The 17647-nt window shown below is 35.4% G+C and overlaps 3 protein-coding genes, 1 long non-coding RNA gene and 1 pseudogene across 4 annotated transcripts; 3 read left to right on the plus strand and 2 right to left on the minus strand.

The window, feature by feature from the left end:
• The first annotated feature begins 942 nt into the window (after positions 1 to 942).
• On the plus strand, positions 943 to 2250 carry LOC104735314 (NAC domain-containing protein 83). Its single transcript, XM_010455072.3, has 3 exons — positions 943 to 1386; positions 1471 to 1718; positions 1819 to 2250. Exons 1-3 carry the CDS (start codon positions 1206 to 1208, stop codon positions 2161 to 2163), a joined length of 774 nt encoding a protein of 257 aa, XP_010453374.2. The 5' UTR covers positions 943 to 1205; the 3' UTR covers positions 2164 to 2250.
• Positions 2251 to 7923: 5673 nt separating this feature from the next.
• On the minus strand, positions 7924 to 8989 carry LOC147929221 (uncharacterized). Its single transcript, XR_015578846.1, has 2 exons — positions 8862 to 8989; positions 7924 to 8433 (listed from the first exon to the last, which is right to left on the minus strand). It is a non-coding gene; the product is annotated as an uncharacterized LOC147929221 (long non-coding RNA).
• Positions 8990 to 10170: 1181 nt separating this feature from the next.
• Positions 10171 to 11680, minus strand: LOC104735316 (GSH-induced LITAF domain protein). The gene is made up of 4 exons (XM_010455074.3): positions 11468 to 11680; positions 11175 to 11380; positions 10601 to 10727; positions 10171 to 10480 (listed from the first exon to the last, which is right to left on the minus strand). The coding sequence occupies exons 2-4, from the start codon at positions 11366 to 11368 to the stop codon at positions 10397 to 10399; spliced, it is 405 nt and encodes a 134-aa protein (XP_010453376.1). The 5' UTR covers positions 11369 to 11380; positions 11468 to 11680; the 3' UTR covers positions 10171 to 10396.
• A 297-nt stretch (positions 11681 to 11977) lies between these two features.
• On the plus strand, positions 11978 to 13518 carry LOC109124666 (GEM-like protein 5). Its single transcript, XM_010455075.3, has 3 exons — positions 11978 to 12582; positions 12710 to 12984; positions 13100 to 13518. The coding sequence occupies exons 1-3, from the start codon at positions 12207 to 12209 to the stop codon at positions 13298 to 13300; spliced, it is 852 nt and encodes a 283-aa protein (XP_010453377.1). The 5' UTR covers positions 11978 to 12206; the 3' UTR covers positions 13301 to 13518.
• Positions 13519 to 14124: 606 nt separating this feature from the next.
• On the plus strand, positions 14125 to 16385 carry LOC104735318 (uncharacterized; annotated as a pseudogene).
• The last annotated feature ends 1262 nt before the right edge of the window (positions 16386 to 17647 follow it).

The following is a 17647-nucleotide window of genomic DNA, read 5'->3' on the forward strand; positions in this document are numbered from 1 at the left end:
CATCAAACTAAGTGTTGTTTTTTTTTTTTTTTTCCAATGTAATCCCGACAAAGCATTACAACAAAAAGAAAAAATTGGATGTCTTAAGTTTCCAAAAATAATTCAAACAAAAATGTACTTTTGGTCCCTTGTAAACTGAAAATTCACAATATAACCGTAGTAGAACCAAATTTTGTGAACTGCATGCCAACGGTAACTATCCTCTTCTCTTCTCTTCCCTTTTCTTGAATATTATATGATTGTAATTAAATATTTGGATCATATTGGAGTTGCCTGTAACGTGTTGAACATAGTTTAAAACATAATCGTGGTTCGAGAAGCCATGTCAAAACCAAAATATATGTGGACTTTCAATTTTAAAATTGGAATCTTAAAAAAAGGGGTATATATGTCAATGCAAAACGGCAGAGGGCGAGCTTCCGGCTGTCAGCATGACGTAAGCTGACCTCAGCATCACCGCTTTAGCGGCGAACGTCCGCAACGGACCATGCCTTTTCACTTGCAAACTTCTCCGGCTCTCAAACTCAAAACTCCCACTACGTGTAAATGACGATAATACCCTTGGATCTATAAAATACTCCCAAAAGAAAATGATCTAAATCCTAAACTAATACTTCAAAGCAAATTGGAGAATGGACAACTTAGGTTGGCCAAGGTTTGTAGTGAAACTATATAAAATAAACCTCCACGTTGTTTTTTGCTTGAGTGTGTGATTAAGCTATAGTTTCTTAAAACGTTCTTTTTTTTATATAAAAAGGAAACGGAGCTGCTGTAGTCTTTTTCATTTGTATATACAATTATTGAAGGTAAAAAAAAAAGAAAACAAAAATGTTTGAAGAGTTTACACTTTACATATCAAAAAAGAACAAAAGAAGAGGAGGTAGATACCGACTAAAAATAATAATTGAGAAGACATAAAAATATACGTAATGAAAAAAAATATTTAACAAAAAGAAGAAAAGATAGATTTATGAAAATGGCGTCAAAAGGAGAGAGAGAAGAAGAAGGAGATTGAGTATGGTTTACGCCAAACCAAAAAAAAAAAAATAAATAAATAAATAAAAAAAGAAAAGGAGTTGTTCGTATCGTCTTCTACCTTATAAAAACCACACCTTCCTTGTTTCCCTCTTCCTACACCGCAGCACTCTCTTTCTTCTTCATTCTTCATTCTTGTTCTCTGTTTCTCTCTCTCCTTGTTTGGAACAATGGACAATGTTAAACTGGTTAAGAATGGTGTTCTGAGATTGCCACCTGGATTCAGATTTCATCCTACTGATGAAGAGCTTGTGGTTCAGTACCTTAAGAGGAAAGTTTCTTCTTCTCCTTTGCCAGCTTCTATCATCCCTGAGTTTGATGTTTGCAGAGCTGATCCTTGGGATTTACCTGGTTAGCTTTCTTTCTTATCTTCTTCTCTTTTTTTTCAATCTTGAGTTTCGAACCTTTAAGACTCACAAGACTATATGATCACAGGTAATTTAGACAAGGAGAGGTACTTTTTTAGCACAAGAGAAGCCAAGTACCCAAATGGGAACCGGTCCAACCGAGCAACCGGGTCTGGTTATTGGAAAGCTACCGGTATTGATAAACGGGTTGTGACCTCTAGAGGAAATCAAATCGTTGGTTTGAAGAAAACTCTTGTTTTTTACAAAGGCAAACCACCTCATGGCTCTAGAACCGATTGGATCATGCACGAATACCGTCTCTCTTCTTCTCCTCCGGTACGTATTCTCTCTCTCTCACTCTTTCAATTTCCGGTTTAAATTCCGGTTTAATCTCCACCACTAAATTTTTTTATTCTACTTCCTTTTTTTTTTGTAGAGTTGTATGGGTCCAACTCAGAACTGGGTTCTCTGCCGTATCTTCTTGAAGAAAAGAGCCGGTAACAAGAACGACGACGACGACGGAGATAGCCGGAATCTTAGATATAATAATAATAACACTAATGACCAAATTGATATAATTACAAGAACAGAACAAACAGATGATAAAACGAAACCAATCTTCTTCGATTTCATGAGAAAAGAAAGGACAACAGATTTGAACCTTATGCCTAGCTCTCCTTCTTCAGACCATGCTTCAAGTGGAGTCACGACGGAGATCTTCTCTTCTTCTCCTTCCGATGAAGAGACCAGTAGTTGCAATAGTTTCAGAAGAAATCTTTAATTTAATTTTTAATGTTGACTATCCCTTTTTAAAATAATTAAGTTTCATAATAATTTTATATTAATACGACTCTTCTTTCCTTTTTTATTCCAAGTTTTGTTTTTTACTTGAAAATGAATCTTTGTCCTCTCTTTTTTTTCGTTTCGTATTTTTATTTCAATATGTTTCGTGAAACTAGTTGCAATTTCATCTGAGTTAATTAACCACCCTTTTCAAGAAAGAGTGTTTAACCTTTTTATTCTATAGCAAAAAAATTCAGTTCTTTTCTCCCAACGGTCCACTTATTGCAATAAATATATGTTTATAAGTCATTCTACAAATTTAGAGTATAATCTTTATCTGGAGATGCTACCACAAACGGAATAATATCGTTTATTTTATTTTGAATAAAAAGAAGGAGTAGCTTAGTTCTACACGTTCGTTTGGGTTTTCTCTCCATGACATGACATAACCCCATGCCGGAATTATCAAAGAGTATTCAAACTAGAAAATGATAATAATCTTGTTATTATTAATATAAAGGTATCGTATTATTAATTACTAAAAAGGAAATTATTATTTCCTCTTTGCACGTGACTGTGAAAATACTTATTAAAATATGTGTACATTATTATACTTACTTATTTAGCTGTATTTATGCAGTTGTGTGTGTGTGTATATGATTACAAATATGCATGGAGGATTACAACTAAAAAGGGTTATAATGGCACGGAGAGGCTGTCAAAGAGGAGTGAACTTTTTGTCAAAAGTGCAGAAAACGTAATAAGAGTGTGATGATTAGTTATCTCTTTTAATGTCAAAAAGGTCATAATTATTCGGTGGAAACAACACAATAATAAAAATTTACACATTTCAAACATAAGATGTTATTAAAGATGATATGCTCAAATTAAACTCTAGAGTTATTCTCTAAACTCTAGAGTTATTCTCTAAACTCTAGAGTTATTCTCTAAAATTAACAGGTTATTGTAATACTTAAGGGTCGAATTGTACAAAGACTCAAGTCTACACAATAAATTATAGAGTTTTATAATTAAGCTAAACAAGTTGATTTAAATAAAGAAAAGCAATGCAAAATATTAAATAAAATTGTTGTAAATTCAAAAGATCAAAAAGCTAGGTCTAGGGAATTTCTCAAGAAATTACAAAATATTAAATCAATAATTAAGTAGGATTCAAACAATTAAAATCAGATCTAGAACTCTAAACTCTTTGGTAAAATAATTCAGTTCTCATTGCAATTATTATCTAAATTTAAAACCAGAAAATCTAAATCTCTTTGTAAAATTCTAGGTTAAAAATCAGCTTTAAAAAACAGGTTTAGATTGTTCACAAAATCACTAATTCAAATCTCTTTGTAAAAAGTAATTTTGTTCATCAATGGTTTTAATCAGAAAAACAATTATATTCTCATATCAATTAATTTTCCTAAGATAATAATTCTAGGTGATCAATCAAGAATTATTGTGAAGAACAACCAAGGATGAAGATCATAAAAGTTAAGAACCCTAAAAATTACAGATCTAATAAATCATAAAAACCCTGTGAAAAACCCTAAACCTAACAAGCAAATTACTCAGACATGTTTAATGAGGAACAAAACATCTTTTCTGAATAATAAGCAATAGATATTAAAAAGTAAGAAGCAGTTCAAATCTCTTTCTCTCCCAAAAGCTCTCAATATCTCTCTCAAAAAGCTGTTAGAAAATAATTTGCTAGAATAAAACTTAAGGGTTTACAAAACCCAAAAACTATATATATATATGTCCTAAAACACGTGAGAGACTTATGTTACAATTTTGGAAAACTTTGGGCAGAATTGTAAAACTTCCAATTTCTTGTTCTCTCGTCGGATAAACATGGGTGTCGAACGATGCTCTCACTCTGATCCGACTCCAAATTTTTTTTCCTTCGGTTAAATGTTCTAAAACGATCCAAATTACTCCATTTTACTCGTTTCATGCCAAAATTCTAAAAAACCTGTAAAAACTCAAAGACAACCTAAAAACAAATGAAAAGACTCAAAAAGCATATTTATATCGTGGTCAAAAGAAAAAGAAAAAAAACTATTCATGTTTCACAATGATGAGATCTGATTTCAAATAAGGTCCCCACTATAAATGCCAAGTTAACATTATTTAATCTTCCCTAACTTGTAAGTCACTTTTTTTGGGGGGGGGGGGGGGGGGGGGGTTCCTTATATTTTTCTAAAGAACCATGTATTATGTATATGAGCGTAATTTAAGTGATAACATTTTGAGCTCAAACGGATGTATTTGTAAAATGAAACAATGAAGATAAATACAAGAAGAATTTGTTTTTTTTTGACGAGTGGTAGCAGAAAAATAGGGAAATAAATGAACGACGAAATATACAAATAAATCTAATATTTTAAGCACTTTACATTTCGCACATAGACGAAGAGAATGGTGAGGCATCACGTCTCTTTAATTTCTTTTAAGGATGTATTTGTCAAAAACAAAAAACTGAATTAATCTTTTTAACAAATAATGGAGAAAGTGCTATTTGGGAAAATTAAACAACCGAAAATCGTGTTGAAAACAAAAACAAACAAACGAAAATAGTTAATAATTCCTACCTGCATTTCCTTATTCACCAATCGATTATTTTCCTATTTAATAGTCTGTAGATTGTAAAACTACTCTCAAAATATGTTTTCATGCACAAGTGATTTATGAGGAATTGGTGTAAAAAAAAAAAAAACCTTTCAATAGTTTAATTTTCTCTCAAAGCATTTCTTCATAGTTTTACTAGTAAAGAATAAAACTCGCACATTGGATAATCTTTGTATATATATTTATGAAGAAATGAAAAAAACACATCTCTGTCGTCATAGGATTCTAACATGGAAGGACTACAAGGAAAATTTATGCAAGAATCGATTCAAATTTAAAAAGTAAATGGAAAGATATAACTTAGTTTATGAGCAAAAAGAAGAAACACGCATATAGAGCTTGAAAGAATCACAAATAAGAACCAAATACCCCAAGGATGATATATTCGAAGAGGATCAAATCTCTCTCTCTCTCTCTCTCTCTCTCTCTCAAAAGATTCCATTCCAATCTTCAAACCTACTCCAATTGAAGAAAAAAAAACATTCTATGTGAGTTACTGAATTCTATTTTAACAGCACCTGTTACTATCGTCTCCATCGAATTACTATGCCTTACGCAACTGAATTGAAAAGTTAGGTAACGGTCTGATAAGTGTTCGTCCTAGTGAGACACAAAACCTACCGAAGAAAAATTACGAATTAAATATTTGGACAACTTCGTTAAAGTAAGATAACATTATTAACTCGTAATTTCATTAACATTTGTATGCCTTCGAAAGCCTAATCAATATATATTTTTTTGTTGAGATTATCCACAAAACAATATCGATGTTATATTATAACTTGACACATTAAAAAAATTCTTCTGCATTTTTATTTTAGTATATCATGCAAGTATGTAACTATAAAACCTATACAAATTTTCTATGAAGTTAAAAAAATTAATAGAGTCGGTATAAGCATTTTGATTTGTGTTGAATAACTAAGTAAGCTGAAGTAAATCAAAAGACTAAGTTACCTCAATAGATGCCCTATATTTGCTTTCTTTCTAGTTCATACGTATTCGATATTAGTGGTGGTAGAGGCATATAGTTGCGATTTCTTGCACTTGCAAGCAATCCCAATCAACTTGGTGATAATCGATTGAGTGAAATTAAGTAACAACTTTATTAGCATCTTTTAATACTTTTAAGGATTGTTTTCATGTTCCGTATGCCACAAGGAAAAATAAAGAATATTTTTCCCGACCCAAAGAGAGAAAATATCCATTTCGATTCTTGGTACGGCAGTCTTGCTATTAGTCATTAGATATAGTGGATTTGTTCAAATGTTTTGTTCTGTTTTTCCCACAAGTTTCTCTTTGACTCTGATTATATACATTAAAAAAAAAAAAAATAGTGCCTCGTAGCACAAATTTTTGTATTAATAAACATTTTGAACTATAATCTAAAACTCTATCAACCATAACAAATACAGATTGTCTAATTAGTTAGCAAAACATAATATTAGGTTGCCCTATTATTTTCTAGAGATAAAATATCATTCTATTTTCATGTAAAGTTATGATTTTTTTTCTTCCGAACTTCAGATAAAGATGGAAAAAACTGATAATCAACAGTGACATATTTTTGTTAAGTTACTTGTCTTATTTCGAAACTTAAACAAAAACATTCACTTAAATACTGAATAATTTTTAGTTTTGGTGGTTATTTAACTCAATTTTCATTATGTAATTATACCTTATTTATTTGTATAAAAAATTTGATGATTTGACACTCTAGATGGTGAGAACTTATTTTGCTTATATATATGTATGTGTATGTATATACATGATTAGAAAGATAAGTGGTACGATAAAGAGTGATACAGTATACAATAGGGGATATAGTAGTCCGATAATGAGAATTGACTTTCTACTCTACTTTCCCCTAGTTCACAGTCACAATGACGAACGTGGTTGTGACATGTGTATGTGTGTATTGTATATATATGCTTATATAAAATATATACTTTATTTGCACATTAACTATATTTAGTCAGTTAACAAAGAATGACTAAATCACAATTTCGCTCTCCGGTGTTATATTTGGTGACAAGAAGCAAAGTGCATCTCAAATTTACCCTTTCGTTGTCGTTTTCAAAATAAAACATCTATAGAAATACACATCATGAAAAAAATGATTAAAAGAAAAGAGGAGAACATCAAGAAGGAAGAGAAGGTGGAAAGAGTCGTATAATGCTGACTTGTGGTTTCGTGAGATTCAAATTTGTAGAAAATTCCAAGTGGGCTGCGACTTGGAAGACGTGGGAGACCCACACACTTGCACAAATCATCCATTACCCACACGCTTTTTGTATTTTTTTGTATTTTTACTTATAATGCATGGTTATGTGTCACTTCCACCAACCACATTCACCTTAGATTTACTAAACCCTTGTTTTAGACTAAAAAGGAAAACATCTTTAGTTAGTACTTAGTAGTTGCAAGAGAAATATATATTTTATTTCTACCTAAAAAAAAAAGAGAATATATATTTTACAAGTCCATTTACTCGACTCATTTAACTCTAGTGCGATTGGCTGTCAACTATAGAGGATTGTTGCTCTTAAATATGGTGAGATGATATACGTTTTTAGGCCCATTACAAGTATTATCAAAACTGGTCTTAATTAAACTTAGGGAAACTATCCAGAATTTTCTTGTTCTGATTACCAAAAAGAAAAAACAGTAACAATTGTTCGTAATGACATGTATCTTATATAGTATTGCATACGTCAATCGTAAAAGTGAATGCTAGTAGTGCCAGACATACTCAAATGCTAAATATGCATATACACAAACGTAAGCATAGATGCTGAAACCGCTAAATATAAGCCTGCATATATAGTCGATTTGAAAGATATCAAAACCTGTGTTTCCTATCCAAAATCTAAAATCTTTACAACTATTGAATAATTAGAATTGAATCCCAAATCAGTGTAATGTTTAACTATTACATTAAATAAATAAAAAACGGAAGATATTTTTAAAAATGTAAAAAAAAAAAACTCTCAAATCCTAAACTCGAACTCCAAACTAGGCATAAATTAAAATTAACGTACCGAAACTTAGTCAACTCAATTCGATAAGACTTGATCCAAAAAATCCAAATCCAGACTTGATGATATAAAATAGGTATAGTAAATATTGAACCAAAACTGGTTTTACCATTTCATCTACGGTAATTAGCTAAACAAAACTCAGAGAGAGAAAAAAAAAGTGAGAAGGCATAATTAAACTGATGATGATTTATTATTAAGAACATTTTTAGAAGAAACACTACCAAGTGGGGAAAGTGCATCATCATTCATCAAAAAGCTATATAAATCTCTTGAAATCCAATCTTCCTTCTTTGTTTTTTCTCTTCCAACCACCACACCATAATTAAACTACATAAAACAAGATTGAACCTAGCTAGTTGGGTAAGCAAAAACTCAGATAAACCCAATTGTAAGAGAATCTATTTATAAATTATTCATCGATTTCGTTTTATTTGGGTTTAAGAGCCAGAATCTCTTTTTACGGCTCTTGCCTGTTCCCATAAGCCCTATTACAAAACAAAGCACTTAAAGAAGAGGGTGACGTCAGTCCCCAAAGACATGTTGCCTAGACTCTAAGCAAAACTTGAGATGTGACTCTTCCCGATATTCATTTCCTGATGACAACAGAAACCTAAACCCATTAATTACTTATTAAGACCCCCAGTGTCTATTTTGATCACCAGTCGGATACAAAACGCTAAGAAAAACAAAACTTTGAAGTTGGTAATTCTACTAGTTAAAACTGTTGTAAGGTAGGTAAGCAAGGTCAAGTCATAAACCAACTAATAACAAAGAGAACTAAATTGCATGCGGTTGATCCCTAGTCGAAAACACTTATAATCCGTATGATCCAGAATCTCTTAGCTAAATAAAATATAGATATAAAAATATGCGAAAAAGATAGTGTTTGATATTTTGCGTAAGAGGTTGCGTGTGAAGAAGCAAAACCCCTTGTGAGGGAGTGACTTGAGGATCAGCTTCAGCTTTCTGAGACATAATGACAAATAACAAATGGGTTTGATATAGGAGCAGTTTTACTTACATCACATGTTTAGCTTTCCTTTCTTGTGGTCCTCTTGTTATTTTCCAATCTCTAAGCAAAATCCTAACACATCTCTTGAAAATTTTGTAAAACTATGGACCCCATTCAAGATTGTATCTCTCGTAATTGACCTTTTATTGAGGCATGATTAGACTTTTATAGCGAAGAATTAATCCCAAAACTTCATCAAAGCCTTAAAACTTCTTGCTATAGATAGACATAGACTTCTAAAAATGGTCCCAAATAACCTAACAAAGCCACTTCACACGCTGAAGAGGCAACTCTCACTGTTACCAGATTCCAACAAAAGAGAAGAGGCTTTTGTGATTAGAAGCTTTGAACAATTAAAACCAGCAGACAAGGCATATGCTTGGTGACAACTACAGTTGCACACCTGTACTGCACTAAAAATTCTCTGCCTTTCCAACTTTGCACGCAACTCCCTATTCACCATTCTATCAAACTCCAAAATGGAAAAAAGAAAAATCAAACTTATTCAAGTTGCTGAAGGATTTATTTACATGACTTGATGTTACCTTAATCAATTGTAAGACCTAGACAGAACAAAAGAGTCAAATTTATGATTCTTCAAAATTTAGCAAGAAAATTTTCTGTGTTGGTAGACGAAAATCTTAGAAAAAAAAAAGTAAACTACAATTAAATATAATAATATATTTTGCTCATCCTGTTATGTTGACAGAACCCATAATCTGGTCCGTTTATATTGTAATATTTGGGCTGATGGTGGGCACACACGAGCTTCTCACAAATGGTGTTTACGCCTTATGAAGTTACATATTATATATTTTTTTCTGGCCTTGTTCATACGTTTGTACTTTGTAGCCAAGATTGTTGCCCACAAGATTCAGTGAGTCAGAGAGCCAAGGAGACGAGAGGAAACACGATGATCTTAACGTGCCCGTTTCACAGAGTTGAAATTTTGGGTCCCATGGCAAAGGAGTGCTTCAGACTTTCGACTTGGGGCAGTTGTAAGGCTACTATATGTGTGCCTAATCTGATTGTAGGGTAGTTATTACCGACCAGTAGCCTGTGGACCAGCCCTGTCCTGCACAGGACGACCCACCAGCTGACTCAAAACCCACCACGTATGGTCTGGTAAACCCCAGGAACCCGTCATTTTTCCTATGTAGTATCTAACGTTAACCATGGACTGGCCCGTGGTTCATCTATTTGAACCAGAGTAGATCTATAATATGCCAGGTTCATACTGGGCCGTTGGGTTGGACTGGCCCATCACACCATCCCTAACTGTGGCATTGGGGGTTTTAAAAACGAGGAGAATCATCTCTACGTTAAGGTAAGAGTCTTGTCATAGCCAAGAAAGCACAAGAGTCAAGACAATAGCCGGTTCAGTTCATGAATCAGTGAAACGATACAGAAGAATATGCATTTCACTTCTCACACATTCTATATAGGGTTGTTCTTGATCTTCGATTAATTTTCAGTACATGCAATAGAACCCACTCAACTTCACAAGCAAAATATTAATCAGAACAATAAAAGGAGACATCTTATCATGCAGGGAGTGCAAAGCTCGGTTGCTTCCACATAGGCGGATCCATAACAAGGCAAGGATCTGATTTCTCAAAGTCAGCAACCTGTCAACAAATAAATAAATCATATGAAATAAACAATCTTTAAATACAGGAAAAAAAGAAAAAAAAAAAAGAAATGGAACAACAAGAGTTGCAGGGGAGAAGAAGACACATAAAAATTACCTTGTTCCCACACTGAGGGCAATGGTGCTGTTTGTTCCAGAGACAATCCATTGAAGGGCAGAGAAAACAGAATCCAAGCATAAACGGCATCATACAAGCAACAACAGCAGCAACACCAGGTTTTGATCTGTTTCAAATCCAAAATATTATTAAAACTAAATTATCACAAACAAGGATCAATGCACATAAAATCAAAGGTTGTGACAATGAATAGTACAGTCACATACTCTTAAAAATGCTATCCTAAACACGAATTCTGAGAAATCAGAAAATGTGAAGCAGAGATTAACTTCATGAGCAGCTTAAAGCAAATTTGCAATCCATATTCACCACCACCAGAGTAAATTCAATTTTGATAAAAGTACAGATGGGCGTATTCTACAGCTAATGAGACAATCCTGAAACCAAAAACCCCCAAATGAGGAGAAGAAAGGGCTTTGATCAAACAACCCCTAAATGCCACATCTCAATACACTTAAAACCACAACTATACTACTACTCTGCATATGTAAATCTCGCATTTAAATTGACAATCGCAGATTCACAGGATGATTTAGGTGAATGAATGTTTAACCTGAGATTGGTGAGACCAGTATTGCCGCAATAAAGGCAATTGAAAGGAGCAGGAGTGTCTCGATAAATCGTTTGCTGGATCGGAGCACCCAACGGATCACCGTAGATAGCGTTCGGCGGCACAATCCCGGCCTGGTACGGATTCTGCCCCGCGTAATACGGAACTCCGATCACCGTTGTTCCCTCTTTCGCCATTTTCTTTCCTTTCTTTTTTTGTAAGGTCAACAACGATCTTATGAATGAAAAAGCAAAAATATATATCACAAACGCACAAGCGAGGAGGAAAGTATTTACAGGGAAATCACGCGGAAGAAGATGATGAAGGATTTTTCAATTAAAAAGGGAAAGTTCCAAATCTCTGACGATCGGATTTCGATTCCACACGCCTACCTAATTTGTTGATTTGAATGATTCTCATTCTCATTATGATTCTTCTCGAATTTTGAATCTAGAAGATAAGACCTACTCACACTTAATGGACCTTTTTAAGTTAGAACAAAAACTGGTAATGGGCTCAAAAGGCCTAACATGTCATATATATGGAGGAAGAACGTGTTTGTTAGCCGACATAGGAGAGAGTCCATGTCACAAAAATCACAATCACCTTGTTCTAGATCTTCTTCATAACTGTAATTACAAGAAGATTCAATTTCTAACAAAATGTAATTATTGAATGACATGGCAAGTTGGCAACCGCAACCTTTCTAGTATTTTAATTATTATGTGTGTGTTTAGAATCTTATATTTATTTATCAATAAACATTTTATAAAACCGTGTTTTTATCTTATTGGCTAAGGTTTTCTATAGAATAAACAAATACATCCTAAAATAGTCCAACTCTTAACCCCAAAGGCTACTACACACACACACGTCCTAAACCGCGTTTTAAACATTTTTTTTTATTTTATTTGTATAAATACACTCTTATAAATTAAAATTATCAAATTAAGCCACACACAAAACCAACCAAAATCCATTTCAATAGAAGAAGAAGATTCTCGAATCATCAAACCAATTCAGAAAATTTCAGACATGACAGGATCGAAAGAAGGAGAAACTCACCAGGCTCAGCCTCAGCCACAGATCGTTGATCAAGAACAACCCAAAACTCTAGAAACAGAAGACCAAAAACAACAACAACAACAACCTTCTTCATCGTCTCCGGATCAGAAGAAATGGGGTACTCACGTGATGGGAGCTCCGGCAGCTCCCGTATCTCACCCCGATAACCAGCAAGCGGCAGCGTGGGTCGCCGGAGATAACCATCAGACTCAGTACCAACCGTACGTCATCTACTCTCCTGTCGAACATCACCAAACTAACAACAACCCTCTCGAGCCAGTCATCGGAATGTTCAATACCTGGAGCCGCAAGGCTGAAACCGTCGCTCGTAACCTCTGGCACAATCGTAAGTCTCCTTCCCACTTAATTTGATGACGAATTTTGTTGATTTCTTCTTAATTGGAACATTTTGGGAACAAGCAAGTTTGAGTTTTTTTTTTTTGTGTGTGGGTGTTGTGTTGTTGTGTCTGCAGTGAAGACAGGACCATCTATGTCTGAAACGGCGTGGGGAAAGGTTAATTTGACGGCGAAAGCCATAACAAAGGGAGGGTTCGAGTCACTTTTCAGGCAGATCTTCGGAACAGAGCCAAACGAGAGTCTGAAGAAAACTTTCGCATGTTACCTCTCAACGACGACAGGACCTGTTGCTGGAACTATCTATCTCTCTAATGCTCGTGTAGCTTTCTGCAGTGACCGTCCTCTCTTCTTCACAGCACCTTCTGGCCAAGGAGCTTGGAGCTACTACAGGGTAAAGTCAATGTTTTTTTGTTTTAACTTAAGAAAAAAAAAACAAAAGTGAAATTGGAGATTTTGGGATAAAGTTTGAATGTTGTTTGGTGGTGTATATATGGGTTTTGTGGCAGGTGGTGGTACCGTTGGGGAATGTTGCTACGGTGAATCCGGTTGTGATGAAGGAGACTCCTCCAGAGAAGTATATTCAGGTGACGACGGTGGACGGACATGACTTTTGGTTCATGGGTTTTGTGAATTACGAGAAGGCTACGCATCATCTGCTCACTAGTGTCTCGGAGTTTCAAACAGCACACAGCTCTGTGTCTGGCTAAAAGCATATTCCTTAATGTTTGTTTCTATGTCTTTTTTCTTTTTCTTCCCCCTGCATATGTTTTCTATTATGTTATATGTAAATTATGTATCGGAGCTGGACTTTTGTGAGTCTCATATCTCTGATTCGTATGTTGATATAGAGTTGGTGTTCACTTATATGTTGATCTCTTTTGTAATAGCAGTTTCATATTGATTAATTGACGACCTTTGAACTGAATTTTAGATATCTGACTCCCCATCAGAGAGATGTTTATGAGTTTTACTGTTTTAGTAAAGTTTTAGGAAGCACCATTTTTGTAAGGTCACAGAAAACGCCATTAGACTGCAACTCACTTGATATTTTGCAATACTAAATTACCTTGACCAACGTCTACAATCACATGTAAGCTAGTACTTTCTGCGAACTCGTACACAGCTAACATGGTAGGCAACCACCATCCATATCTTACATTTTTCTCTTGTTTTTTTTATTCCTATTAGATAAATTTATGTTTCGCACTGTCCCTTCCACGTTGTTTAGTGTTTACTGTTTGAATCCTTAAAATACTCGAACAAGTACATTGTTCAGAGTTTAGAAAGTGTGGTGGACGGGCCTGTTATTTTATAATGTCCTAGAGATATTATAATTTCATAAATCAAGACTTTATAATTGTCGATTCCTTCGCCTCCATGGAAAAGTCGGATCTTAGACCAATCAACTTTGGCAATTAATGTATAATAGTCAAAACGGTTTCGAAAGAACGTGATCCCCAAGTCACTGCATCAGTTTTTTTTGCATAAAGACGGAAACAACCTCGTAACATATCATCTATGGAGATTTATGATATACTCATATCTTAGTAATACAGAAATAACCCATGTCGGTTTGTAACACAAGATTAAGCATCACAAATACTCACATACATTTTAAAATTCTAAATCGCTTTTTTCATCATCACTTCTAAAGAAACCATGTCTCCTCTTTTGGTTGGTCCACCAGAGATCCGTGATCCCAGCTCCCTCGTCCCAAACCCCGTGAGAGCTTCTGGCCCAAGCGACCCATTCATGGACGCGATGGTCTCAAACTTCAACTCAACCAGAGTCAACGACTTCTCTACACCTCCGATGGGCTACACACCGAGAATAACTCCGCCACGCACCTCTCCTCAGGAAACCCCTGCCTCGATTTCTTCTTCCAGGTTGTTCCCTCCACGCACAAGTCAACAATAGATAACCTTCTTAACAAGGCTTGGGACCACGACGCCTTGACCACCCTCAAGCTTATATGTAACCTTCGTGGAGTCCGTGGCACCGGGAAATCCGACAAGGAAGGGTTTTACAAGGCGGCGTTGTGGCTCCATGGTCGTCATCCCAAAACCCTAGCTTGCAACCTCGAGGCTCTCTCTAAATTTGGTTACTTTAAAGATTTTCCGGAGCTTCTTTACCGGATTCTACGAGGAGCTGAAATCCGTAAGATCAAGAAATCGCAGTACCAGAACAAAGGCAAGGCATCTCGAGCTCGATTCGCTTTCCAATCCTCGAAAGCCTCTTATGGTGATCGTCGTGCTTGTGGAAAGGGTCACAAATGGGATCGCCATGGTAGTAAAAAGAAGCGGGAGGCGACGAGAAAACTAGGGATAAAGAACGCAGAGAAGAGGAACCAACTGGAGAAGGCTAGAGCGAGTTTGGAGAGGAAGAAGACGAAGGCTTCAATGGGCAAGGACGCAATCACAAGATATTCTCACGATCCTGACTATAGGTTTCTCCACGAACGTGTCTCGGAGCTATTCGCAGATCACCTGAAGAAAGATATGGAGTTTTTGACATCCGGAGAGACTAACAAAATCTCTCTAGCGGCTAAGTGGTGTCCCTCTCTTGATTCTTCTTTTGACAAAGCAACTCTTCTCTGTGAGAGCATTGCTAGGAAGGTCTTTCCTCGTGAGTCATTCCCTGAATACGAAGGCGTTGAAGACTCTCACTACGCGTACAGAGTCCGTGACCGGCTAAGGAAGCAAGTTCTTGTTCCTCTCCGTAAGACTCTGCAGCTTCCTGAAGTGTACATGGGAGCAAAAGACTGGGAGTCTCTCCCGTACAACCGTGTAGCGTCAGTGGCGATGAAGTCTTACAAGGAGATATTCTTGAACCACGGCGCAGAGAGGTTCCAGCAGTATCTTGACGATGTGAAGTCGGGAAAAGCAACTGTGGCCGCCGGTGCTCTGCTACCTCACGAGATAATCAGAAGTTTAGAAGACGGAGACGGTGGGCAAGTCGCTGAGCTGCAGTGGAAACGAATGGTGGATGATCTTAAAGAGAAAGGTACTTTGAAGAACTGCATGGCAATCTGTGACGTTTCGGCATCTATGCATGGTGACCCATTAGATGTTTCCGTCGCTCTTGGTATGCTCGTATCTGAGCTATCTGAAGAGCCATGGAAAGAAAAGCTTATAACTTTCAGCACGAAACCTAAAATGCATTTGGTGAGAGGAGACGATCTGTTTTCAAAAACACAGTTCGTGAGAAATATGCAATGGAATATGAACACTGATTTTCAGAAAGTGTTTGACTTGATTCTGAGAGTGGCTGTAGAAAGGAAACTGAAGCCTGAGGATATGATCAAGATGGTGTTTGTGTTCAGTGATATGGAGTTTGATGAAGCGTCGAAGCGGCCGCCGAGTTATCGGAACAGTGTACCGTCTAATCCGAGCAATGTGTGGGAAACGGATTATGAGGTGATTGTGAGCAAGTACAAGGAGAACGGGTACGGTGAAGCTGTGCCGGAGATTGTGTTTTGGAACTTGAGGGATTCGAGAGCTACGCCAGTGGCTGGAAACAAGAAAGGAGTGGCTTTGGTTAGTGGGTTTTCCAAGAATTTGCTGAAACTGTTTTTGGAAAATGATGGAGAGATTAATCCGATGAAGGCCATGGAGGATGCTATATGTAGAGATGAGCATAAGACACTAGTTGTAGTTGACTGAAAGGTTTTGGTTTTATTTTGGTTTTGGCTTTTGTTTACCTAATTATGGGCTTTTACATTTACGTTTTATCTTTGAAAAAAAAAAATATCTGTTAATAAAACTTATATTACATTTTTTTGGGTTTAGCAAATTTATATCCCTTACATTTTTGTTTTATTTCTTGCTAGTTTCGTATCTAAGTACACAATGGAAAAAAAAAAAAAAAGACTCATGTACAATTTGTAAACAAGCAGGATATGTTAACCAACAAAAAGCATATATATATTCGAAACTTGGCAAACCTCTCAATCTATGAAATTAGGAAGGAAGAAAATAAGATTGTAATTGGGTTTTCTAGTTAGAATGGGCCTTGTATAAACTATGCAAACCGTTGACCCAGAAAAAACAAAAAACTAAACAGAGCATAATCTCTTACCATTAGTACTGTCAAAGTCAAACCTAATGAACCCAACCCAAAAAAACCTTCCAAGCTTAAAGTTTCAATATACAGAGACTGGGCCTAAAAGACTCTCTTCGGAACAAAATTTATAATTTGAAAATACATTGATTAGCAAGTACAGTAGGTAGATAAGAGGGGCAAATTAGTCAGTTTTAAAAATACATCGACATTAAAATCGCGGCTCAGCACAGAGAAAACGTGAGATAACTGAAATAAATAAAAGCCTTCACTTACAAGGAATAAAAGAATAAAGAAGACGTATTGACTCGGATAGAGAGAGAGAGAGAGGCAGAGGTTAGAGTTAAATCAGAAGAACGTGAACGTGAGAAGATGAAAACGAAAAAACCCTAAGAAGACTTTCTGAATAAGTAAGTGCGCTTTGCCTAGTGATGATGTATTGACAATTAACTACTACATCTCAACACGTGAACGACATGCATCTTAACTCTTTCTCTTTTATTTATCTCTTTGGCCATCAAACTTTAAATAGACAGTCTTGAACAGTAACGTTGAAAGTGTATTTGTTGAAAATTCAGTAAGACTGACTATATAATATGTGATTTGGTAATTGGTATACTAGTAAGTAGTATAAGGTAAAACTACTTGGGTTTTAAAAATAGAAAATTCATTAGGGAAATAAAAAAAACATAAAAAGAAAATGGAAAAGAAGAACATGTTCGGAGAAAAGTATACAGATAAAAAAAGACTGGAGTAGAAAAACGTATAGTGTCAGAAGGAACCCAATGTGATAAACAGTAACATAATAAAAAAAACATGTTTGGATAGTCAGTCACCACATATGAAAATATTTTTAAAACAATTAACTATGTTCATTGGACTTCCGTTATTTCCGGGTAAAAATAACAACAAAGAAATATCTTCTTTCTGCGTATAGCCATTACAGTAAGAAGGTCTATGAACAATTCAAACATGTGTTTTAAATCATTAAATTA

The sequence above is a fragment of the Camelina sativa genome, chromosome 13, assembly GCF_030686135.1.
Source record: "Camelina sativa cultivar CO46 ecotype springtype chromosome 13, ASM3068613v1".
In the NCBI taxonomy this organism is placed as follows: domain Eukaryota; kingdom Viridiplantae; phylum Streptophyta; class Magnoliopsida; order Brassicales; family Brassicaceae; genus Camelina; species Camelina sativa.

Coding starts and splice junctions, on each gene's coding strand:
- LOC104735316 (XM_010455074.3), bottom strand. CDS start 11,368: ATGGCGAAAGAGGGAACAACGGTGATCGGAGTTCCGTATTACGCGGGG. Junction 10,728..11,174: donor ACTGGTCTCACCAATCTCAG/GTTAAACATTCA, acceptor GATTTGAAACAG/ATCAAAACCTGGTGTTGCTG. Junction 10,481..10,600: donor GCCCTCAGTGTGGGAACAAG/GTAATTTTTATG, acceptor ATTTGTTGACAG/GTTGCTGACTTTGAGAAATC.
- LOC109124666 (XM_010455075.3), top strand. CDS start 12,207: ATGACAGGATCGAAAGAAGGAGAAACTCACCAGGCTCAGCCTCAGCCA. Junction 12,583..12,709: donor TCGTAACCTCTGGCACAATC/GTAAGTCTCCTT, acceptor TTGTGTCTGCAG/TGAAGACAGGACCATCTATG. Junction 12,985..13,099: donor GAGCTTGGAGCTACTACAGG/GTAAAGTCAATG, acceptor GTTTTGTGGCAG/GTGGTGGTACCGTTGGGGAA.
- LOC104735314 (XM_010455072.3), top strand. CDS start 1,206: ATGGACAATGTTAAACTGGTTAAGAATGGTGTTCTGAGATTGCCACCT. Junction 1,387..1,470: donor TGATCCTTGGGATTTACCTG/GTTAGCTTTCTT, acceptor ATATGATCACAG/GTAATTTAGACAAGGAGAGG. Junction 1,719..1,818: donor GTCTCTCTTCTTCTCCTCCG/GTACGTATTCTC, acceptor TTTTTTTTGTAG/AGTTGTATGGGTCCAACTCA.